Source organism: Narcine bancroftii, chromosome 5, assembly GCF_036971445.1.
Source record: "Narcine bancroftii isolate sNarBan1 chromosome 5, sNarBan1.hap1, whole genome shotgun sequence".
Classification (NCBI taxonomy): Eukaryota; Metazoa; Chordata; class Chondrichthyes; order Torpediniformes; family Narcinidae; genus Narcine; species Narcine bancroftii.
This window is the reverse complement of record NC_091473.1, coordinates 223,927,237-223,954,209: the sequence shown is the minus strand read 5'-3', so window position 1 is coordinate 223,954,209 and position 26,973 is coordinate 223,927,237. Positions and strand designations below refer to the sequence as shown.

General features: G+C 38.2%; 1 protein-coding gene across 4 annotated transcripts in view; it reads right to left on the bottom strand.

Annotated features, from left to right (window-relative positions):
- LOC138764954 (AT-rich interactive domain-containing protein 2-like) overlaps positions 1-26,973 on the bottom strand; it is a 278,904-nt gene that overhangs the window by 83,637 nt on the left and 168,294 nt on the right. For all 4 annotated transcript variants that reach the window (XM_069941451.1, XM_069941455.1, XM_069941453.1 and 1 more), the window contains exons 4-7: positions 21,525-21,658; positions 19,195-19,413; positions 16,817-16,884; positions 1,973-2,042 (exon numbers count right to left, since the gene is read on the bottom strand). In XM_069941451.1, the coding sequence (XP_069797552.1) occupies positions 1,973-2,042; positions 16,817-16,884; positions 19,195-19,413; positions 21,525-21,658 (491 nt within the window). The remainder of the gene's footprint in view (positions 1-1,972; positions 2,043-16,816; positions 16,885-19,194; positions 19,414-21,524; positions 21,659-26,973) is intronic.

Below are 26,973 nucleotides of genomic sequence, written 5' to 3'. Positions count from 1 at the left end.
CTCAGAAAGTAAGGGTTCATAAACCAAGACAAATGTGGGAAGTACATTTGAATAAGCAAATAGATGAGTGCAATTGGTTTGAGTTATGTGGAAAAAGTATAAAAAGCCCAATAAATGTGAGGTATAGGTTGGTACAATATAATTTTATTGATCCGTTATATTTAACACCACAAAAGTTAAATAAATTGAACCAGACCTTTTTGGATTTAGATGTGAACAGGAAGTTTATAAATTTCTGCATTCTACTTGGCAGTGTCCTAAAATTAAACCTTTTTAGTATGAAATAGGTAATTTATTAGAACAAATAATGGGGGTTAAATTCTAAATAGGATCCAATGTTATTTTTATTGGGTGATATTAGAGGGGTTAAACCTAAATTAAAATTGAATATGTATCAAGTGAAATTTGTTCAAATTGCTTTAGCAATAGCAAGATAACTTGGAAGTCTGATACAGAATTGGGAATTGAGAGATGGCACTTGGAAATTCAGAGTTGTATACCACTTGAGAAAATTACTTATAATTTAAGAGATAATTATCACATATTTTGGAAAATATGGTGCCCATATTAACAAACTATGGGTATGAATATTTAAATGAATCTCAGACATTCCCTTTCTCCTAAAGGTCTCTTATAGTAAAGAGTGCTCCTGTTGAAGATCTCTTGTCCTACACTTTTTTGCTTTGTTGGGGGGGGAAAGAGTGTGGGGGGGGGGTGTTTACAGTTGGGGGGGGTTCATTTATTCTTTCTTTTTCTTATATATATCACATATATTTGAAATGGATTTGCATTATTGTAAAATATGTGAATTTTCTGTGGTTTTAAAATTATAATTTTTTTTTTAAAACAGGTCAGGCAGTTTTGTGCTGGAACCCTTCATTAAGAAAGGTGATGAAGGAAGGATTTCAGCCTGAAACACTGACTGCCTATCACTTTCCATGGAATCTGCCTGACCTGTGGAATTCGTAATGCACTTTTGTAAATTCTATTAATATCAGATGACATAAAAAACCCAAATATATTTTTCATGCTTCAACCATACCTGGATTAAAAACCTCAAAAACATTGTTTCTGATGTCATTGTTACCCTTTCATTTTTTTCTTCCTCACAATAAAATCTGTATGGCATATTTGTGTTTGTTTCATGCCCCCTAAAAACTATGTGTCTGATACAGAATTGGGAATTGAGAGATGGCACTTGGAAATTCATAGCAAGGTCATTAAGTGAAAATAAAAATAATATTTAAATATATAAATCCTATCACAATTGCCCACCTTCATGGCCTTTCTAATGAATTTTGTGGAGCAAGATACAATTTTTAAAATGGTGTGGCTTTCTTTCAGTAGGTGACATGACTGTGATGCATACATCAATAATATGTCAAACAATCACAACAGCATCATCTGTTGTGAGCAACACTCCTCTTCAGTCACAATTCAACTTCCATTTCATCCTTAACATTAAAGAGTTACAAATTTATTGCATCACCAAACGAGTCCAGAATGTACATCTTAACATCTCTCAAAAATTGGAAGAGCCTTGTCTTGAAGATTTTTGGCCCAAATTGTCAACAATCTTGAAGGGTTTCAGCCTTAAAAGTTGAGACCATTCTTTGTTTCCCACTGACATTGCTCGACCTATTGAGATCCTCCAGCAAATTGTGTTTAGCATTCTCTTGTCCCAAAATTTGCTCCAGTTCTCCCAAACCTTCAACCACAAAAAAATACAGTGTTACTGCAAACACCTCTTCTTGGATCCATCACATTCTAAATATCCAGTTCCTACATTAGTAAGCTGCCTAGAGTCTCATATTGGATGAGATGCATTCTGGATAGGGCAATTCATTTCCAAGCAGAATTCACCTTGTACAAGAAAGACAGCTGAGCAAAGGCAAGTGAAACCTTTGGGACTATTGTCCTGCATTCTTCTTACACCAGCTATCACTATTGTTGTGTATCAACTCTGTCTTACCTTTAGATTTGTGACTTTTATCTCCGATTAGCTCCCGCACTTCCTGGTCTTCCACGGTATCTTTCCAAAACTGTTAACAATTTTGTAAGTTTAGCAGTTGCAGGATACCACTATATTGGACAGAAATCATTCTAACTATTTTATTTTAACAATGTTAGTGCCTTCAATTACTGGTTTATTTTGAAAACTTTATTTTATAAACAATTGAGAAATGGGTTTGCTATTTCTGAGAAATTCAGTTATCCAGAATTGGAGTTCTTTAAGCTTCTTTAATGCACAGTGCATTTCAAATAAATTAAAATATTAAATTTGAATGAAACAACAAAAATCACATTTGTGAATAGACAATTTAAAGAACTGCACACTGGATAAACAAATGCAAAAATAATATATTTAAATGGAGTAGATATAAAAAGGTATTATTAATTTTAAAAACTCGTGCAATTTTAACAAACTGATATTTTCTGGCAGAGTGAACTTCATGACTAGGGATGTTGCCTAAACCTAAACTTTACAATGCATCAGTTAGGATCAATATGCAAAAATAATCAGGGTCAGGAAGGGAAAACACCAGCACAAATTAACCAGTGAACAATTCATGAACTACAATGAGAGAGATAGGGGGAAGGGAGAGAGCAAAGAGATGCAGTCAATAAGACATGGTGGAGAGAGCATGGAATACAAGGAATAGTATAGATTATCCACCATTTATCAAGATCATAACTCACCTTCTACCTCAATACCATTTTCCTACACTACACATATGCATTGATTCAGTTAATATCCAGAAAACTGCTGATCTGTTTAGCATATAGTTAATAGCAGCAGGATAGAGAATTTCAAAGATTCATTATCCCAAGAGATAAATGTTGCTTCATCTCTAACTTGTGCCCTCAAATATTTTTTGTTTCAATGAGCTCCCTCCTTTCAAACACTGCTTAACCTGCAACAAGCCAATTATCCTTGAAACCAATTAGTGAATCTTTAAAGTATAGTTTTTTTTAAAAGGTACGAATATTCTTAGTGCAGTCTTACCAATGGTATGTATGATTGCAGTAGAATCAGAATTTATTGTCACAAACATGTTATGAAATTCATTGTTTTGTTGCATTACATTGCAAATATTGCTATAAAACTGCATTTAGAAATAAAAATAAGATACAGTGAGGTTATGTTGTGGTTCATTGTCCATTCAGAAATCTGGTGACAGGGGAAGAAGCTATCTTTACGCCACTGGATATTCATCTTCAGGCTCCTGTACCTCCTTTCCGATGGTAGCAGTGTGACGAGGGCATGGCCTCTGGGTGGTGAGAGTCCTTGAGGGTAGATACTGCTTTATCAAGACACAGCCTCTTGTAGATGTCATCAAAAGAGTGGAGACTGATGCCCATGATGGCGCTGACTGAGTTCACAGCTCTGTAGATTTTTCTTGTCCTGTACATTGGCACCTCCAGACCAAACAGTGATGCAACTAGTCAGAATCCTCTCCATGGCAGAAACTTGCAAGAGTCATCAGGGCCTGACTTCTTGCCTCTTGAAGGGTGTTCTGAAGGATGCCTTGGAGACAGATATCACAGGCTGGTCAGCTTCTGCAGGAATTACCATGTGTATCGTTGTGTTTTCCTTTTCAAAGTGAGCATAAAAAATGTTCACCTTAATGGGTAGTGAAGCATCACAGCCATTTCTGGTGTTTGGCCTCTGTGATGAGCCCAGAGGACCCCAATAGATATTCACCAAGACAAATGGTTACTTAAACAAAAGTTGATTTTAATTATCTTTAAACATGAAAACAGAATTACACTTTAATTTATCACTATTAACTTACTTTACCTAACTTAACCCCCTTCTAATTCTAAGCGCACGTGTGTGTAACGTGAACGTGCAGCAGCCAGAGACACCATCAGTGTCCCTGACCTCCCACATCATACAAGCATCACACTGAATCAGTTTACCTGTCATTTTTTTTCCCACCACTCCTCATCCTCCCTCAGCCTCCTCGCCGTAGCCTCTTGAACCAAAGCCTCAGATCTCCACTCTTTCTCTGTACCACTCATTCACTTGGGCCACTACTGATCCTTATGAATTTTCTGCGATTCTCTGCCCTAAAATACTAGTAGTGTAGCTCCTGGGGGAGGCCAAAAAAAACCTGTTTTGGCCAATTGCAGGAAAAACTTTCCCCCTGACTCCCTAATGGCAGTCAAGCCATTCTCCATGCCTCCAGATACTTAACTCTAATCACAATATTCTCCTCTCAACCAAAGCGCAGTGGACTTTACATGACATAAAATGACTCTCTATTTTCAAAATAGTTTTTTTTATTTAAATCAATAGCACAAAGCAGAAAATCATGCAGTGTTATTTGTCCTCTAGCTGGAAGCTCCTTTTCCTTTTACTCCAACATACAGGCAAGTACTGCTGCCAAGTGTCCACAAGGAGAAATATAGCTGTTGGCAATAGGTTTCGAACTGAACATGAACTTTTACATGTTACAATTTAAAAACTCAAAACAGAATTGAACAAAACTGAATTTAAAATAGAAACTACTAGAAATACTCGTCATAAAGCACCACATGTGAGATAGAAACATGGTGAAGATTTCAAGCAATTCATGAATCTGTAACAGATGCTGCCTAACCTGCTGAGTATTTCCAGGAGTTCTTGAATGTCTTTGAAACTTCCAAGCATCTGGAGTGATTTGTTTTGAGACAAAATTTCTTATAAAATTGCTTAAAATCTGCACATGGAAGCTGGAGTGCAGGGTAGGGAAAGGCCTTTGTTCTATTTTGCCAATCAATTTTATCATCAATTGTGAAAATTCCATCTTGTTGCTTAGGTGATACCATAACATTAAATGTGGAATAGAGAAAAATCAGAAAAAACTTCATCTGCAACATAATCTGCTAACAAGGCAATATCTGATTTAAGTATTCACAACTTTTAATAATTATGAAGATTACATAATTACTCCTTAAAATCACACCTTGCTGGCTGCCATTATGATAAAAATACTTTCAAACAAGTTCTAGACACTAGTCTCCATGTCAGAAAGCCAGTTTTTTAATCTTCTTCTCTGTTTTAATGGACACCGAATTCACAGTACTACAATACAAGCTTACAGGCTGCATCTGGCAGAATCCTTTGGCTTGACCCACTAGCTACCCAGATGTGTCACTCCCCAAGCAACACTTATCTGCCTTTTGGGAAAAGGCAACCCAAACCCCATTAATAGCCCTGGCAGCTGGTTAAATCTCATTCTGAGACTCACAGGCTGTCAAAATAATTTGTGAATAAAGGCATTCAAAATTTTTTTTGGATTCTGAATGACTTTCAGTCTCCTGCAGTCCGCAGCCTGTGTGGGGCGAAGGACTCACATTGGCTCCTGGAAACAGGCTCATGGGAACCAGAAATCTGAACTGAGTTTAAAGTAGATGCTGAGAGCAAGAATGGCCCTCAAAGGGCCTTGGAAGCTAAAAAGCTTTCTGATCGAATCAGAGGTTTGGATCTGGAGCTCAAATCTGTGTTGCAGCAGGAGTGCTGGAGGTGAAACCACAGTCACTCTGGGTCTCTGATGAGCTCATCTTTCTCCTATTGTTAGGTGTCTCTTTGTATGCGGCAGACAAAAGTTGAAGTATATCATGCATATTACATTTTTAATGCATTATTACTTGACAATAAAAAAACTTTCAAAAATGAATCACATTATTAAGAATGCAATATGGTTAAAAATGTATAAATTTTAAAACAAATCTAAAAACAATTAAAGGAATTTAAATACATTTATGACAACACTTAAATACAGTAAAGCCTCTCGGTATCCGGCACATATGAGGATTGGTAGATTCCGGATAAGTAAATTTTCCAGTTGCTTGAAAATTGCATGTTGCGTGATTGGCAAACTAACCGCTGAGGGGCGGGGTGCCAACTTTAAACCTTGTTATTTTTTAAATCTATTTCCTGCAATTTTTTTTCCAATTGTTTGAGGCTGTCTGTTGCTTGAATTCTGGATAATGGGGATTTATTTTACTGTACACATTTAAATGTATCCCATTTTCTTTTAGGAAAAAGAAACTCTCTGGAGCTTATCCATCTTCCTTAAAGTCAACCTTTCTCACTAAAATGATTGAAGTTAGTGTGAATCTGCCACAAACCCATCCTGGTGCAGGTTCATACCACAATTCCCTAACATAACTGCAGAAAAACTTTAGAAAGGTGACACTTTATCAGTCCACCCAGAGTTTAATATTGGAGCATGGGCATCAATGGTCAGAGTTTCTCAAAAAATTTAGCTTCTGCACAATTAGTAAGTGCCCCTTGAATTTATTTAGACTGTCAGTCTGGTCCTTTCCAAATAAAAACAACACCTTTATTGAAAAGTCTATCAAGCATTTCAAAATGATTAATTTCTAAGTCCATTGAGAGTTAATACTTTTAAAGTGTTTTTGCAAGAAATGTCAAGTTTATAATCAATAGATTCAGGATAACTGCATGATAGCTTCCCCCATCCCTATAATTTTCAATCCCAAAATAAACTGCATCTTAAGCTTTCTTTTAGCAGATAAGACATCAGAAAGCTACCAGTATAAAGATAAACTTTTCACAATGTACTTCCAGAAAAACAATTATTAACGTGCAATAATATCATTTGACACCTACCTATGCACAGATTTAAACAAAATTGAAATTGTGCACAAATATGTCAGACTTGTTACAGAAAAATATCAATATGCTCCAAGTATTAGAATTTTGATCCTCTTGAAAAGACCTTTTACCTGGAATTGCAATACAAAATTTTTTTTATAAACCAAATCAAAGCCAAACACCATGAAACAGGCCCTTCAGTCAAACTCATCCACATGAACCAAGATGTCCATCCACACTAATTCTATTTTGTGCATTTGGCCCATATCCCTCGATTCCTTTCCCATTCACATACCTGCCCAAATGGTTTTTTTTAAACGTTAAAATCATAACTGCCTCTGCTTTCTCTGGCAGCTTGCTCCATATATCCATCACCTTGTATGAAAAACATCCCTTTGACTGGTTTTCCCTCAGAAGACTGTATAAGTACCGCGCGCTAACCGATTGTGCCACTGGAGCTCGTTTTCCCTCAGAAGACTGAACGTGAAAGTATTCTGGAAGAAACTGCATGCTCCTAATTGCATGTGACTAGTGAGGTGAGCTCAGATGCTCGTCAGACACAATGTGCCACAGGTTTTGCAGCTCAAATCTCAGTGGTTCTCTAAAGTTTAAAATCAATGGAGCTGAATGCAGATGGAGACAATGATAACTGCTGCTGCTGGGTTTCCTAGTATATAATCAAGATTCCAATGCAATAAATTTACCAATTAAAGTGCAAAAACACAAAAATTATTTATCCCAAAAGAATGCTTTCAAGGGAGCAGTAAGGATTCATCATTTTAAGAACATACATACCAGCTAAAATCTTGTAAACATAAAACTGGAAGAGTCGAAAGAAATTTTTGGAAGAAAGGCCAAGACTATCCAACATGAAAATGTTAAGACAGCTGAAATGTAGGCTGCATGGATAAACCTGTACTTAGCAACCATTAGTTCAGAAATATTATTCACCAATCAAGTCACTTTTATATTTTCTGGTGCTAATGAGAATAAAATTGATCAAAAGAAGTGATGAGATTAAATTTATCTGGTCACTGCAAGGAAACAAGTTTTCCAATTATTATTTACCCTTTTTCAGCGTGAATTTTTTGGATGAATTTGTGGTAGAAAGAAAATGTTGTTGTAAAAACAGAGCAGATTCTGGGGCCTTAAAGAGAGACATCAATGTTGGTTCAAGCCTAACTTTTTAAGTTTCATAGAAAACAAGAAACATCTAATGGTTTGAATATATCTGCACAACTTGTTCCTGAACATCCTGAAGGACAGTGTTGGGATGTGTATTCATCCCAGTAGTGGACACAAATAATATAATTTAAAATCTGTTTAAATATTGGTAATTATTGTTTTGATACAGTGTATTAAGTTTTGAGGGAATAATCTTGGTTCTTTGCCATATTGGTATTAGGTTGAATCATTGATTCTCACTTCAGATCAAATTTACATTCTTTATGTGTCTAACTTCCTTCTCACTATTATTGTCCCCCAAATTCAAAATTATATCCCTTTTCAGATCATCTCCCTTTGTTAAAAAGACTGTCCTTGTAGCAACAGGATTTTGCTTTGTATTTATTCAATAATCTTAAGTAAAACACAAAAGTCTGCTGACACATGGTTGAAGTAAAAATACAATGCTGAAGAAACACAGTGGATCAAACAGTGTCTTTTATGTTGCAAAGATAAAAATACATAACTAACATTTATGGCTTCAGCCCTTCTTCAAGGTATGGAAAAATTTCAGCAAGAATAAAAGGTTAAGGGGGAGGCATAGGGGGAAGGAGCATGGTAGCAAAGGTAGGAGGTAACAGGTGGAGAAGGGAGGGAGGGCACAGAATCAAAGGGAGGAGGGATGGCTAGGTAAATAGAGAGGGAAGGGGTGGAGAGCAGAGGGGAAAAAAGACAGGGGAAAGGATTGTGGGGGTGGGGGCGGCGAAGGGTGAGAGGTTAGCAGAATCCGGAAAAGTCGTCGTTAATGTTATCTGGCTGAAGAACATCCAGACAGAAAATCAGGTGTTGTTCTTCCAAATTATGAGTGGTCTTGGTGGGATGGTACACGAGGACATGGATAGACATGTGAGTATGGGAATACGATGGAGAACTGAAATGGCTGGCCACTGGAAGGTCCCTGTCACTGGTGTGGACAGAGCAAAGGTGCTCAGTGAAGCGATCTCCCAGTCTGCGCCCAGTCTCTCAAACGTAGAGAAGGCCACAAAGGGAGGGCCGGATGCAGTAAAGCAATCCTGCTGATACACAAGTGATACACATTTGCTTCACTTGAAATATGTTTGGGCCCAGACTGTGGTGAGGGAGGAGGTGTGGGTGCAAGCATGGCACCTCCTGTGGCCACAAGGGAAGGTGCCAGGGTGGGGTGGTTGGTGGGGAGGGATGTGTGTATGAGGGAGCATAGAGGGAGCAATCCCTATGGAAAACAGAGTGAGGAAGATGTGTCTGGTAGTGGGATTATGTTGCAGGTTGCAGAAATTCCCAAGGATAATAACCAGAATATGAAGGTGGCTGCAGTAGATGCCTGGCTAAACATCACTAGAGAAGATACTCAGCACCTGATGCTGTCTATGAATCACAGTAGTCATTGCATGCAAGGGATATGCAACAAAGTACTAAATAGAACTACTTTAATATACATACCATACATTGCTATGTCCCAAATATTATGGTGCCCTAAAATGAAGGGAATATGTATGAAGGGTACTGTGATTTCTATATGGTCAGTCCAAGGCATACCCTTTAGTGAAGTCTGGAATGCGCATTTGTTTGATGACAAATTTGAAACTGGAGCACAGGGGCAAATAAAGGGGGGATAAAAGTCTTTGTCCCCAACATTATGGAAGGCACTATATAGACACCAACATACTAGAAGATGTCTATGTAAGGTGAGAGGAGGAAAGTTTAGGGGAAATGACAGGATATGTTTTTTTTAAACAAAGAGAGGAAGTCTCTGGAATGCATTGCCAGGGGTGGTGGTATAATAGGGACTTTTTAAACAATCTTAATCATGCACAAGAATGCAAGATTTATGGGTGTGAGGTAAGGAAGGTTTTAATTGTTGAGTAGGTTTAAATAAGTTGGCACAAAATTGTGGGCTGAAGGGCCTGTACTGTGCTGTTATGTTCCATGTAGCAGATATCCAAAATCTCCAAATCTGAACCAGTGATTATGCTCCCATGAAAGCCAGTATTCCTGGCACATCACTCAGCCAATGAACTGAAAATATAATGAACTTACCTCACATCAAATTCCTGACACAGGCACTCTATCTCCCTCAGTCATGGAGATAAATTACCAGGAATGCACAAGAAAGTAATACTCTGGAAGTCATTTGAAGAAAGGGTAACATCCTCACATTGAATTTCCTACCAAATTACCACTCATATGGGGAAGGATTATTCAAAGTGACACAGAGAACCTAAAAGTCCTGGAATGCATGGATGGATTATACCAATTTGTATTCCTATCCCATTAAGCATCTTCTGTCCTGCTCGTGGCCAAGTCTGTAAATCTCATATTACGCTCTAACCAACTCAGATGCCATCAGAGTGGATTGGAAGCAGGTCATCCTTGTCCCAAGCAACTACCCAAGAGGAGAACAGATGATGCAAATCTTTGAGAGGATAGGCGTTGTTTAAGTGCATGCGTGTAAGTACACAAGGCACATTCAGGTTTGGATTACTAAGTATATATCTATTGCCTATACTCTAAATCAGTGGTTCTCAACCTTTTTCTTTCCACGCACATACCATTTTAAGTATTCCCTAGGTCATAGATGCTCTGTGATCGTAAGGGATTGTTGAAGGTGGTATGTGGGTGGAAAGAAAAAGTTTAAAAACCACTGTTTTAATCATACCTAATTGACTCGTTATGTGCGCGGTTTCATAACTCCAAAGGAAGTGGGCTAATAACAATTTTTCAGTAAAAATTAGGTCTAGAGCAGTGATCCTCAACCTTCCCTTCCCATTCATACACCATCTTAAGCAATCCCTTACTAATCGCAGAGCACTGATGGCATCGGAATTGCTTAAAGTGGGATGTGAGTGGAAAGAAAAAGGTTGAGAACCACTGCTCTAAATCTTATTCCTTAACTTGATTTCAGCTTTTCTGTACTAGTACAGTGAATGGCAAAGGTTGGACTGGCATTAAAGTTGGAGAAGATTGTTGGAAAGCTATGTGGTGCCTTGTAAATTTTAAATTCTCACTTAAATTGCAAACTTATAATCTTCTGTCTACTTTTACTTTTCCAGCTGGTTTCATGGTGTGCTGATCTATGGAAATGTATGGAGTAGAATTGGGGATGGATTTAATTCTATGTGGCTGTCGTATTTAAATTGTAGGGTGTGAAAATTATTTGTTTTTTTTTGCATGACTTCAGGTAAGTGAAACTTGCACCTTTCACTGCCATTGTCAAACATTTTGGGGACAATCACTCCAACTCTGCAGGAATATCAACAGTACACAAGAAAAAAAACAATATTTTCACTGTTTTTTCCACTACCAGTTTTTAAACTTTCAACTGGTGCTTAGAATGCAAACTTCCATTCAGTATTCTTCATTATTCATAACAGCAGAGGAACGATCTTGCAGAATTGTTGCATGGTTATAGGCCAGAATTCAATGAATAAACATTTCTTTCTTTTGCTTGGCTTCGCGGACGAAGATTTATGGAGGGGGTAAAAAGTCCACGTCAGCTGCAGGCTCGTTTGTGGCTGACAAGTCCGATGCGGGACAGGCAGACACGATTGCAGCGGTTGCAGGGGAAAATTGGTTGGTTGGGGTTGGGTGTTGGGTTTTTCCTCCTTTGCCTTTTGTCAGTGAGGTGGGCTCTGCGGTCTTCTTCAAAGGAGGTTGCTGCCCGCCAAACTGTGAGGCGCCAAGATGCACGGTTTGAGGCGAGATCAGCCCACTGGCGGTGGTCAATGTGGCAGGCACCAAGAGATTTCTTTAGGCAGTCCTTGTACCTTTTCTTTGGTGCACCTCTGTCACGGTGGCCAGTGGAGAGCTCGCCATATAACACGATCTTGGGAAGGCGATGGTCCTCCATTCTGGAGACGTGACCCATCCAGCGCAGCTGGATCTTCAGCAGCGTGGACTCGATGCTGTCGACCTCTGCCATCTCGAGTACTTCGACGTTAGGGATGTAAGCGCTCCAATGGATGTTGAGGATGGAGCGGAGACAACGCTGGTGGAAGCGTTCTAGGAGCCGTAGGTGGTGCCGGTAGAGGACCCATGATTCGGAGCCGAACAGGAGTGTGGGTATGACAACGGCTCTGTATACGCTTATCTTTGTGAGGTTTTTCAGTTGGTTGTTTTTCCAGACTCTTTTGTGTAGTCTTCCAAAGGCGCTATTTGCCTTGGCGAGTCTGTTGTCTATCTCATTGTCGATCCTTGCATCTGATGAAATGGTGCAGCCGAGATAGGTAAACTGGTTGACCGTTTTGAGTTTTGTTCTCCATTAACAATGGCGTGAAGCAAGGCTGTGTTCTCGCACCAACCCTCTTTTCAATCTTCTTCAGCTTGATGCTGAACCAAGCCATGAAAGACCCCAACAATGAAGATGCTGTTTACATACGGTACCGCACGGATGGCAGTCTCTTCAATCTGAGGCGCCTGCAAGCTCACACCAAGACACAAGAGAAACTTGTCCGTGAACTACTCTTTGCAGACGATGCCGCTTTAGTTGCCCATTCAGAGCCAGCTCTTCAGCGCTTGACGTCCTGCTTTGCGGAAACTGCCAAAATGTTTGGCCTGGAAGTCAGCCTGAAGAAAACTGAGGTCCTCCATCAGCCAGCTCCCCACCATGACTACCAGCCCCCCCACATCTCCATCGGGCACACAAAACTCAAAACGGTTAACCAGAATAAACATTAGCTTGGTGTAAAAGGTGGTCGTGAGGTAGGAAGTTAAAGTTAGGGAGAACATTCTAGAGTAAGACATTAAGCATCTGAGGATATTGGCAAAGAGGCAAAGGGGAACGAAAAGCAAAATGCTAAAAAAATGTTTAGAAGAAGTTGGAAAATTGCAGCTCTATAGAAATTGCTAAAGGTGGTGCAGATAGGCAGAGGAAAACATTTGAAAAAAATAATTTAAATTGGGGTTCATGGGTGTTAACCTATCTCTCTGGATTCACAGTTAGCGTCGTGGTTAGCACAACACTAGCACAGCAGAAGCGATTGGGATTTGAAACCTCCAATGTCTGTCTGTAAGGAGTTGGTATACTCTCCCTGTGTCTGCGTGGGATTTCCCTGGGGACTCTGGTTTCTTTCTGCCATTCGAAACATACCGAGGGTTGCAGGTTAATTGGGTGGCATGGGCTCATGGGCCGAAATGCCCATTACCGTGTTGTATGTCTAAAAATGTGTTGGATGTGGAGGCTGGTGGGGTAGTAGGTAAGGACAAGGGGAATTTTGTGCTTGTTGTGTCTAGGGGCAGAGGGGACTAGGGCAGCTGAGCGGGAAATGAAGAAGATGGAGGTGAGGGCTGAGTGGTGGAAGGCAAGCCACATTTGTGGAAGGCAGTCATTTCAGAAGATCTGGACCTCATCTTGGAATCCGATGTTGCACAGAGAAATTGAGAGAAGGGAATAGAATCTTTGCAGGTGACAGGGTGTGAGGAAGTGCAGTTGAGGTAGTTGTGGGAGTTGATGGGTTTGTAATATATGTCAGTGGAAAGCTTTATCTCCTGAGATGGAGATAGATCCAGAAAGGGGAGAGTGTTGATGGAGATGGACCAGATGAGTTTGAGATCGGGGTGAAAGTTGGCAGTGAAGTAAATGAAGTTGACAAGTTCATCGTGGGTGCGTGAGGCAGCCTCGATGTAGTCATCAATATAACAGAGGAAGAGTTGAGGGACCTTGCCTGCATCATGGATTGATCCACAAAGCCCATAAACAGGCAGGCGTAGCTGGGACCCATGTGGGTATGCATGACTACTCCTTTGATTTGGAGGAAGTGAGATAAGTTTAAGAAGTTATTTAGAATGAGGTCCAGTTCTGCCAGGCAGAGGAGGGTAATGATTGCTTGGGAATTGCAAGTCATTGAAGAGATGGAGGGCTTGTGAAGTATCGTGGATGTAGGTGGGGAGGGATTGGACCAGGTGAGAAAAGATAGAATCAAGGTCAGATGAAACTAGTTTGGTGGGGTAAAAGCAAGTGAACACAATGAGTCTGTCCAGAAGGTTGGGTTGGTGGGTTCAATAATCTTAACTTTCCCCTCATGTTAATTTTTAACTGTTCACTATCAATTTAAGTAAGTGAACAGTGTTGTTTTCTTAAATTAAAACTGATAGTTCCCTAAACAAATTGCCACTCAATGCTAATAAATCTAACACTCCTTTTACATTGTTCAACACATTTAGGAATTCTGCAATAGGTAGGATTGCTTCCTATAAATCCTTCAAATATTTGCACTGTTAAATAATTACCTTTGCTCTGCTAAGATGAGCCACAAGAGTAATGATTTACTAAAGAGATGGCATAAATAAAGTGACAGAAATACCAATATCATGCAAGCAGACTTTCTCCTGCTGGTCTGCAATGATCTCCCAGTCACTGCAGAAGGTTTTAGCAGAGAAACAGTTGTTGCTTTCACTTTTTAAATGATGATCATAATAATAAATATCCACTCATACATTATGCATGTCTAACATTGGCACTGTTCAACTGCTGTCATCAAAAACGTCCAGAAAATACCATCTGTGTTATTTGATGACAGGGCTACGAGATCTTCTCAATTCATCAGTACTTTTAAGGCACAATTGATTCAGAGTAGATGGTACTTTTGTCTGAGGTGTTATTTTATTAATAAACATTGCATAATACATTAAATGTTAACTTGGAGTTTGCCAATAGGTTAAGGCAAATTCCAAATGCTCTAGGCCAATTGGTTTAATTACCAGCTTACATATTCTAATTATAAATCTAATCAAACAAAAGTAATCACTGTATTTTCCTTTAAGAAGCTATCAACCTGCAAAGCCCACTTTCAAATTAGGGCAAGACAAGGAGAAAATTGAGGCCAGTCTGTATACCACTGGATGAAGCCTGAAACTTTGTCTTATTTTTCCTTGTCTCAGCTTCTAATATTAATTCTGGATATGGCAGAAAGTCTTGAAAAAAAAGTTTTCTATTGGCTAAAATGTAAAAAAAAATCCTGCTCAACTATGATTGTACATTTTTCATTTATGATATTCTCTGTTAGGCCTAAAATCAGCGCATTAAAATGCATTAGAATTTCCTTTACTCAACCTGAAAGTTAAAAGACCATGCACCCTGCATCAGTGTGGAAGTTCTTCCATCACAGCTTACTACCTGGACTCGTACTTTCCATTCTACAGCCATTCAAATAATACTCATTAGTGCTGAACATAGCACAATTTAGCATTAATCTCTTGTGACAGCTCAGATAAGACCGACTACTTCATATAGCAAACAGAAGTGATATCTCTGATTCTGGACTGGATTTGAATTTGTACCAGACATGAAAAGGCAGATCATTTTGTCGATGCTGACATTACCAGAAATTCCAATATGAAATACTAGAAACATGGCAATGACTCTCTCTCTCTCTCAATCAAGCAAATGTAAACTTAAAACTAGAGGTAAGGAGACAAAATGCCAAGGATTGCACTGAAACCTATTCCTGATAATGTTTAATCAATGCAGCAACGAAAACCCTACTTATGCATTTGATGACTTTACGATCACTCAAAGTTTTGTTACATATGGATTTCAGATATTTGTGTCAGACAGAAACAAAAGCTACTTTTTAGACATTATATTTGATCACTAATGCAGTTAAATTTAACTAATAAATCCAAATGGATCACAGAGAAAGAACAGACACGCACTAAAATTGCCACTTCCAGTGTACCATGAACATGACATTTTTTTAAAATAAACCTGCTATGTATATAAACAAGCACTGTTTTCATTAACTGACTTTCCACTGAACATGGTCTTTATGCCATTTCAACAGCATTTAACATGGAGTCACACAACATTCTTGTTTGAAATATGTATGAGCTTGAAAACAAAAATTACTTCCAAGGCTATCCATGTGAACGTGAAAGAGCCACACCTGACTGCTGTCATTTAAAACTGATCTCACAAAGTCTAGTGGTAATTTTCCAACCTGCTGTTCAACATGCACCAATTAGATTTTTTTTAGTTTAGAGATACAGCATGGTAACAAGTGCTCTACCTACAAATCCTGTATCTTTTGGAATGTGGGAGGAAACTGGAGCGCCCAGAGGAAACTCACGTGGTCACTGGGAGAATGTACAAACTTTTCACAGACGGCACCAGATTCAAACCCAGGTCTCTGGCACTGTAATAGCTTTGCACTAACCACTACATTAACCATGCCACCCTAGTATAAGTTTAGCGACTCTAATCATTTACATGGTGAGGGACTGGTCTGAGAGAAAGAAAGATGTGACCTTTCTATTTGTTTTAGAAATTCCTTTTTAATTGATCAATTATTCAATTAATAATTTCAAAGAGCTTAAATGATGCTGAAAGTTCAAATTTGTGAGATAGTCAGAGACGTTCAAAGTCTTTTTGACAGCTGGTATGTCTTGGGAGGAAAATCTTAATCAATAGTCAAATTATTTGGAAACAGGACCTACCATTGTTTGGCTTTAAAGCTCCAGGTTCCTTAGGGTCTTACCAATCAGAAACTGACTTTGGGAAACGTGGCCACTGTTTGTAAGTACATACATGGAATACGTAAGCATGGGGTGAATGGGCTGGATAAATGTATTAGACGAATTCCTGCAGGCAATAAGTTTCATCTTCAAATGTCCTGGAAGCCAGAACAAGGGGTAGGAAAATAATGGTCTACTGTTTTGAACAAGATAAATATTGCAGTATATTCTGTTTAAGATCATAGTCCAAACAAACACTATCCATCTTTGGAATTTGGTACGTTTTGTTCTTCCTCCCAGTGAAAGTGAATTCCAAAAAGAATTGCACAATGAATACTTCTGGATCCGTAAAATGGTCAGGCAAATAGGTCAGTTTAACTGATTCATTCATACTATTAACCCTTTTAAAATAGACACTGCAATCCTAATAAATATTCTTTTAAAAAAGTGTACGTTGAATGTGTTATTTACATATATTTGAGTGGACATTGTGGATAATTGCACTCTGATCAACTACAACACAAGGATGCTGTGATCTGTCAGAAACATAATCACCTTTATGAAGTCCCTTCCAGATTTCACTTTCCATTCTGATTCGTAAATATTTAAATAGGTTCCTGGACCTAAAACAAAGAGAATATAAACTGAGCAAACTGAGGACCAGGCACATCTCACACATAGCAAAATACACCCACATTTGTTTTATCGAGATTAGGCAGAGACAGACTAAGTACCAGAGTCCCTGCATATTTACGTAACAGAAAAAATATCAAAATTAAATGGTAATCAAAGCTGTCTGCTTCATTGGAACCCAATTCACCTTAAGCATTCAGTCTTGCCAGGCCGGTATATGTAGCGTATAGATTGAAATGATTGATTGCAGCAATTCACCAAGATTCTTCAACATCACCTCCCATAATTGAGTTCACAAATGAGAAGGACAAGGGCAGCAGACATCTGGGGATACCACTATCTCCAAATTTCTGCTGAGCCACAAATCATTCCAATTGCCATTTTTCAGCATTAATATCTCCACTCTTTGAGTACTCCACCTATTATTATTGCAGGGTTTACTTCACTAATCACACAGATTGAACACTTCAAAATGTTGGCTCACCACCAATAATTGCTCATCTTGCCAACAACAGCCAGATTCCACAAATAAATAAGTGACTTTAGTTTCTTTCTCCCTTCCTTGTATTAATATCTTTCAACATTTCTGAAAATTTCTTTCATCGCAAAAAGGGTCTCACGAGTCATGTTTGGTGTGAAAAAAATGCCAATTTTTGGAAGTTGCCAGTTTTTGCAATTCTGGATAAAGGGTTAGGCATCTGTATCAATAAAATTGCTCCTAAAATGGGTCTTAATAGCATTATACAATATGAAATGCATTAAGGAGAGTGCTGTTGTGCCAGCGGCTTTTTGTGAACTCCTGATCTCTCCACTTCTGCACCAGGAACCTGGCACAAACCCAATAACAAACTCGGACACAAATGATGGCTGGGGCAGCTGAGCTGCTACTCAGTCGTGAGATGTGCAGCTTGGGGCAGTGCTGTCACCAGCATAGTGAACGTAGTGCATAGCACCATCACCTGCTCCATGTGTTGAAAGAATTCCTGAATCCTATAGTCTCCTTCACCATCCTCCATGGAAAATGATGGAAGCTGCCTTCACCCCTTCTGCTTAGCTGTAAACTGCTACTCAGCAACCATTGGTCGTTTCACCAGAGAGAAATCTTGATCTGGAGAAAACAGCCAAACAGAGCAGGGCAGGAGGAGGGTAATATGTAATTTCTGTAATGGCCAAAGTGTCTATTTCCCCATGTTATTGGTTTGCCAACCTATTTATAGTTGTATTGTTCCTTGTTATTAGTATACAATCTTAAGCTTGCTCATGCCCCTACCTCTCTCATGCCAGCGTCAATCCCAGCTCAATAACTAAGCATAAAAGTATTCAACAATCTCACTGTCCACAAGCCTCCACAAACCTGATACTGCCTCTACTTTAACATCTCCACTAATTTGAAAGTAATCTGTAATTTATTTCTTGAACAAATGAGTGATTTGGGTTTTACATTTATAAGTTAAAATTTATAACTACTGTAATTAAGTCACTAATTATTATTGGAAGCAAAATCAAATAGTTAAAATTTAAACAAAAACTTGTTTTCCTAGCTTTTGCAGTATTAAATCCTAAGTGATTCAAGCTTAAAACTATTTAACACTTGATTATCTAAATTCTTACAGATGCTTCCCTCATTTTCCATCAGCTCTATCACTCCACTTAAGCCCCTTTCACACTTGCATCACAGTAAATTGGCTGTTCAGTGTCCCAGGATAGGAATGGGGGGGGGGTTTAGCCTTTTACACTAGACCACTCCTAACTGGGACACTGAAAGCTTTCACACTTGCAAGGGTTTATCCCCGGTGTTTGGTCTGTTTTACCTTTAATAGGAAGTGCCTGCAATGCAATTGCCCATTTCACACTTGCCTGATCTCAATGCCGGTGCCTGCAGATGCCAGGGATTGTGTTAGGAGTTGAGGCCGGCAATCCCTGCCATGAGATGACATCATCTGATGCCGATGTTGAGCAGATTTTGCTTCACGCTTGCCACTTTAAAGGACGATTGGTGTTCGGTTCCTGGGATCATTGGCAAGTGTGAAAGGGGCTTGTTTGTCATCTAATTGATGACCTCTGGTGAGGTTACTTAATTTCCTAACGCCTTGCACTTACCACCTTCTAGAGAATTGCTACAATGTAGACTGAAATTACAATTTTACTGCTCATTTACTACTTAATGAAGATTTCCCTCTATTATGCACTACATTAGCTCCAATACAAGAATATCATATTCAATGCTTTCACTTCAGGACACTACTACTTTCAAAATGCAAATGCTCCAATTTATTTTATGGATAAAAAAAGATACTTACTATCGTCAAAAATCCCAGCATGTGCAAGAAGAAGTGTAACAACCTTTGGATCTTTTTCCATTTGCAGAATTTGTTGGTTTCCATGTGACATTAATGTACAAACATTAATTGCAAAGTCCACTTCATTGGGAAGTCCCGAAAGTAAAGATAGCACCACTTTATTATAGTCACTGATCGTGGTAAATTCTGTAAATAAGCCATAACCACGACGTACACTTTCTGGAAAAAAAAGCTTTCTTTTATTTTTCCTTCCTAGATTAGAATAGTATTCAATTGTCAATACTGTGCTTAAAAATTAAATGTGTCATATTGGAGGTAAGATATAATAGCTCAGCTGATGGGATGCATAAGGATTAACATATTACGAAATTGGTGAAGGAACAGGGTACAGGTGAAAAGTCGTTATATTCCATGTGAAGTGAATGATGTGATGTGCGCTAGGTGTGTCCTCTTTCTCACCACTGCTGTTTTTTTAACAAGCATCTGTCATAAATCAAGTTTGTAAATAATATGACAATCCAAAAAGAAAATACAAGTAGAAATTTAAATTTTCAGAATTTTAAATTTAGACATACAGCATGGTAACAGGCCCTTTCGGTCCAAGAGCCCATGCTGCCAAATTACACCCAATTTACCTCCAACTCCCAGGACATTTTTTGGAAAGGTGGGAGGAAACTAGAGCACCTGGGGGAAACCCACGAAGATAAAGGGAAAATGTACAAACTCCTGACTGAGGGCACAGGAATCAAACCCCAGCCCTGATCGTTGACACTGTAACAGTATTAGGCTAACAGAAATGAGTAAAAAGTAAAATTATTGCAGTGCTAAAGTAATGGAATTTGGGAGAAAAATGAAGATTAGAAATATAAATTAAGTAACATCATTTTGATGAGCTTGAAGCTCCTATCCATGTCCACCATTACTATTGTAGAGATATTTTAACAAAAAAAAATTGAAAGTGTTGAAAAACTTTAAAAAAATCTGTTTAGGAGACTTGGCTTTTAAAAGATGTCAATACCAAAGGAAGGAAATTATATCAACCCTTTATAAAATACTCACGTATCAGAAGGAGCACAGTTCAATTCTGAATGGCATGATGAATGAGTTGTAGGAGATTTATGTCAATATTAGCGATGCATAATTTCAGTTACATGGTAAAACGAGAGAATGGGGTTTAACCTTGTCTGCTCTTTGAACAACCTGGGTCAAATTTTGAGGCCAAAATCATGGAAGGTTTGTTAAAATGAGAAAGAATTTCCAATGGGAGAAGAGCCATAACAATAGGGCTTGATTTACGGTAAATTACTTAAAAAGCGGCACGAGAATTCCTTTAATCTAGAATTCGTTGCCTCAAAAGATGGTGTTGATTCATTAACTATCTTTAATGAGAAAAACATCTGAAGGGAAAAAGATTGTTGGGTTGGGAAATAGAACTTCTGTATATTTTGGTGTATTAGTCAACCAACAGGTAGGTTGATCCCCCCCCCCCCTTTTTTTGGCCTCATTTTAATGGTTTTATGTTATATCTGGAGTATAAGTTGACCCCCACTTTTCAGGCTGTCCGGGCCTCCCAGGAAACCCCAATTTTTAATTCAAAAAAAACACTCCAATCACAAGTAACAAAACTGTAAAATAAAAAAAAGCCTCAGCCTACTAGGCAGAAGCAACGTCGGCCCACAGAACTGGAGTGGTGACATCGTGCTCCCAGGGGGAGCAGGAACCTTGGCCTATAAGGCAGGAGTGGTAATGGTGACCTCAGGGTCCCAGGCAGGAGCACTTATGGTGGCGCCCAGTGGTGGGGAGGAGTTGGGGAGCGGCAGTGCCGGCGATAGAGAGGTGGTTCCAGCATTGACTTATATGCCAAATCAACATTAACCTGGTTGTTTTGGAGACTTAAGGTCTCAAAGGTATATCTGGCATATAAGTGGACCCCCCCCCCCCCCCCCACCCAACCATTGAGAAATTTTTTAGGATTTAACGACTCGACTTGCATGCCAAAATATATGGTAATTCCAATGAATGAGCAAAGGGACAATGGACATGCCTTTTATGTGTTGTATCATTTTGTGGTTCTACCACAGTCAAAGACTACTTAAAAATTCTGTGTAGTAATGCTATGGCCTAATTACTTATACATCAACTTAAATAAATAAAGGTAGTGCTACTTCTGACTTGTAGGCACCAGCTTCCATTAGGAACCAGCTAACTCTCAAAAGTAGAGGATTAAGAGAAACCATCTTAAAATAAAAGAACAGGGAACCTATATTTTCTCTGTTGGAATTCAAAATCAATCTCCAATACAAGTTATTAAATTATTTACTACTTCTTACCTGGGATAATGTGCTGATGACGGTTGTAAAACAAGTGAACCCCAGAGACTACAGCCTGTGGTCGAGAATTAGTTGGTGTAAGTACTTCTTCATCCTCGCCAAAATGATGCAACTTTTCATAACTCTCCAGGTACCTGCACAAAGTACATTGAGCTGAATACATACTTTCTTGAGGTAACACTGCAGTTTACAAAACAATGGTTGAAGTGTTTCATACTTATTTCAAAACTCGGATATTTCATTGCTAATAGCTTAGCATAGGATATAATATGATTTATTATTTCTACCAAATTCTCTCTTCATCTTTGGCTTGGCTTCGCGGACGAAGATTTATGGAGGGGGTAAAAAGTCCACGTCAGCTGCAGGCTCGTTTGTGGCTGACAAGTCCGATGCGGGACAGGCAGACACGGTTGCAGCGGTTGCAGGGGAAAATTGGTGGGTTGGGGTTGGGTGTTGGGTTTTTCCTCCTTTGCCTTTTGTCTACCAAATTCTACCAAATTACCAGCACAGCAAATGGCAAGGATTGCAATGGACATAAAAGAGGTTAGTGAAGTAGGAAAAAATAAATCAGTTAAGAGGCCATTGAACTTAAATCAATATGAAGTAGTTCATTTTCGAAAGATGAACAACAAAAATAGAGGCACTGAATGTAAAGGAACAATTAATTTTTTTTACTATTAAGAAAGCTTAAAAAAATTGAACAATTCTGCAACTGACAGAGAGAAACAATCTACAAGTCCCCAAAACTCAAATAATCCAAGAATACAAAATGAAAAATCATTTCCAGTAACGATGGTAAACATTAGAAATGGCAGAAAATTAGACTGCGTTCCACATCCATCATTATAATAGAGGATTGTAAAAGCATAGATTGCTTTTTCAAGTTAACAGTGAATTAAAGCAATTGGTAAAATATGTATATAGAAAGAATATACAAAGATAGATAGCAAGGCTAGACAGGCAAAAAAATTGCCAACTATCAATACGATAAATTTTACGATTCCATATCATTCCCAAATGAACTCAATCTTTTCAAGTGTGCTGATCTCAACAGTAACTTACATTTAAGTAAAGACTTCACATTTAAAATTTTTAGGGATTATGTACATTTTGAAGATTTAAAACTACAGGGCAGTCCATGGAGAAAACCAACATTAACCATACCTGATAAAAAAACATTTTACATACAAATCACTTTGCATTTTTAAAAATCACAAGGGCCTTCACAAAGTAGTGTTTTCTTTACGTTCAAGTGAATTTGAGTAAAAAGGTCAGCAATGCCCTACATTCACAATCTTGAACATTTCTAAAAAAAAGTCTGTATTAAATTTGTTGTAAAAACATTTCCACCAAAACTCTTAAGCAATTTATGAAATGTAGTTGCAGAAATCAGGAAAACTATTTATCATAAAAAATATACATACACACAAAACTCAATGAATTCTAATTCACTAAGAAAAATACCATGAATTGTGCCACAAGAAGGTTCAAATGGAGCAAACACTCTGCGACCTACATCTAATCTTATGAAAAGTTAAAATCCTTTATACAGCAGGACACTTAGGACTGGATTTCTTTCCTTTTTTTGCAGTGTCGAGGAATTCTTGCAGCAATATCCAGTGAGATTCTTTTTTTTGGCCTGCAACACCTCCATTATTCTCCATATTAAATGTGACTAGCCAATAGAGAGCTCTCCTGCCAGCATCAAGATTCTTAGAGTTCAATTGCATGAGTTTCTTTTTGCTGCATTTACTTTAGTAAATGTAATTTTGTTGCTGAACCCTTCCAGTAGCTTTCACCTCACATCTGAGAATATTGCTATTCCATATTTGGTTCAAGGCCAGAGTACAATCTGGATCTGAATCGGAGAGAATTTGATTCAATTGACGCTAATGAATGAAAAATCAGTGAGTAGACACCACTTGAGAGCACAGTCCATTAGGCCTTCTAACAATTTGTTGATTGTGCTTTTAATTTTTCTGGGTATTACTTTTGATATTTTTTAACTTTTTGGTCATGTTCAGAAAAATTAAGTGCAATTAAATCCAAGGTGGGCAGATGAAATGTGTCTATGACCTATCTTCAATCGTGATGTAAAGTTCTCCAACAAATCAACACTACTTAAAATTAGAGGAATAAACATTGATCCCTGCCATTGGTGGACCCAGCAATAAAAGTTGGCTTGAAGGAGTTTTTGCCATGTACCAGGAAATAGATCAGGAAATGCTCAAAATAAGAAAATTCACTTATATGAAGAAACCAGCGTTTGCTTTAACGAAGAATTTATAATGGGTTTTCGCTTTTATGAAAATTGCATCCAAAAGTAGTCAATGGGTCTTCACTTTATGGATATTCAGTTTACAAATGGTTTCTCAGGAATGTTCTACTTTTGTAAAGCAGGGTATATCTGTATTGCAAGTCATCCAACAGTCATCGTGTCCTTGGCCTTCCTTTCTTTTAACAAGGCAGCTAGATGTTTGGATGAATGCTGAATTTTATTTCTAGGTGACAAGGTGAAACTTAAATAACCGAGCATACTTGAGACTTTGGAGATGAAGGACTGGAAGATTTTCCAATCAATTGGATGTATTCTTAATAAAACCACTTTGTACTTTTAATTTACTTTTTACAAAAAAAAACAGTATTTCAACAAGTTTTTCAGTAACTCAAAGAGTTGACAGGGATCAACAAGACTTGCAGGAACCGGGACTCCTGAGAGTTGAACGTACAAGAATGATCACCTGGTGAGCCAAAGTTAACCCTGCGGTATTTCTGAATAAACATAACTGATCAAAGTTCTATTGTACACATCTGAAAGAAAACGCTCATTCTGAACATTAGTGAAATCCGATTTTCTTTCACAATCACAAGCTGTTTGGTTTTACACAGCATTTCTACCTGCACTTTTGGATTTTTCACCAAAAACATTACATTGATCAATATAACTTACAGACAGATAGAAATAGATCAGTGGAATTTGAAATCCACGTGCATTGGATTGAAAACAAAATTCTGTGTGATGTATCGTCGGCATAGTGTTATACTGGAATAAAGAAAATGCTAACCATATCTTTTAAGCAAGTTTTCAGGGGAATTTTTCATTTTAAAGGCAAAAGTACAATCCATACATAAAACGGATGAATTTGTAGCTAACTGTATTCGATTTGTCCTGCTTTTTAATAATATGGCACACACAGACAATTTTACACTTTAGTGTAAATGCCAATGCAAATCCGCATTAAATCTGAATTCACAATAAATTCACCTTTTAAGGTTGATGCCAGATAGTCTATCAAATTTTTCTTCTTATCATAGGTTTACAAAGCTTTTCTAATACAATTGCATGGGTTGCTTGATCATACTGGAGAACATTTACAGTCAATCATATTGCACTTTGAGTCACACATAGAGCAGACTGCCAAGATCAAATTTCTTTCCCTAAAAGGACACATAAATCAAACTGATTTTTTTTTACAATTCAGTGGATGCTTTACAAGCATCATCTATTTTGCCCTCTGCTATTGCTTCATACAATTACAAAAATGGTAATGTAATTGTTGACTCGTCATGCCAGACTCAAACGACCTAAGGAAAATCTAAATGATGGTCAGCTTTTAGAACCACTTTCTCTACAGCCAACTATAAAACACTAAATTATACATCTTAAATCTATATTTTTAAAATGTTAGGTCTCTGAAAGTAATCCAATTTCAATTTTAATGAATCAATAGTGACTTCGGCTAGCACGTCCCAAGGAAGCCTTTTAGCTAGGCTGACCACTTGATGACTGAACATCTATTTTAAATTTACACTATTTCAAGCACAGACTATCTTCCCTTGTTCTGCTGATCATTATGCTTGAAGTTCTTTTGAGCTTTCATGATTTTAAATAGAGAAACCATGTTAACATCTAGGCAACACAGCAGGGCTTCAATAATTATTCCTCATCATCCATTCCATCCATCTCTTCAATAATTCTGTTTACTTTGCTGCATTCTTTCTAAAAAGGCAAACAACCTGTTGTTATGGTTATATATGATTTGGCTGTCAGAGGAGTTGATGGAGGAGTTTTGGAAGATCTACAAATGAAGGAGGCAACCTAAAGATCCACCATTACTTGCACCTTTTTCCCCATCAGGTGTACTATATTCAAAGTTCACAATACTGTCTCCTCTACACTGGAGAGACAAAATGCAGAGTTGGCACCCACACTGTGGAACTCCCATGTTCAGACCACTGAGGAGTCCTTGAACTTTCTGCTGCGTGCCATTCTAATTTTTCAAAACCCTCCTTTCTGACTGGTCTTGATCTCTGGCACTGTTAATGACGAGGGCCAATGTGAACACAAGAAACAACATCTTTCTTCTAGGTATATGGCAGCCTTCTCGATTCAACATAGATATTCTTATAACTTTCTGTCTGCATCAAAACACTCCAGGTTTGGTTTTTTTTCTCTCCCCAAAAACACTTGCTGGGCATTTCCTGTAGCTCTGCATTCTGCAGCTTCTTCATTTCTTTATCTATGTTCTTACTCTTTAAATGCTGTTACTTCATAGCTTTTATGGAGAGTGGACTAGGTTCTCTTCCAAACTACCCCTATTAACTTGTTGATCAGATGGCCTAATTTGCAGCTCAACCCCAGAGCAACTCTGGTCTCATCTTATTAAAGATATACTGTTTTACCACATCTCTCCCATCCTCCCTCTAGCTTTAAGTGAACATTTTATGTCTTCTTTTCCATTTCTGACAATGACTTTGATCTGAGATGTCAACTCTCTTTTGTTTTCCAATAATACTTTGAATGCTTCCATTATTTTCTGTGTTTTACTTCATATTTCCCAAATCTACAGTTCTCAAGATCAATCTTCCCCTATTCAATTTCTACCAGAGTAAATACACTGATTACAAATTCCTACAAGACACAAATAACCTGTGACCAATGGCACACTCCAACTTAAATTATGTACAACTATTTCTATTAGCAATTTGAATCAGTCACCACTATTATGTTGGGATATACCTATAATATCATATCCAGTGAACAGCTATCAGGCAAGGCTCACAACATCTTACAAAAATAATTCTGGTATAGTACCAGTTTGGAATAACATGGTCCTGATAAGTTTGGCCCATGTGCCATCATTTCTAATAGTGAATGAGATCAAAATATAGAGATATCACACTACGAATATTTTCCCAAAGCCATAACAAGAGAAAGGCTGGGATAGGCACCTCAGATTTATTCAAACTACTCTCAAGTGGATCTTACAAAAAATTTGTGCTTGCTGCCATGAAACTTGTAGCTCAATAAAATCCAGATTCATGGGGTTTCTGTGAGAACATGAAGACTTCTCATCTAGATATTCCTGTGTGGAAGCTCAGCCCTGACCACATTGTTAAAAACTCTGATTTCACGTACCGTACAACTCCAAAATGGTTGGGACCAGGC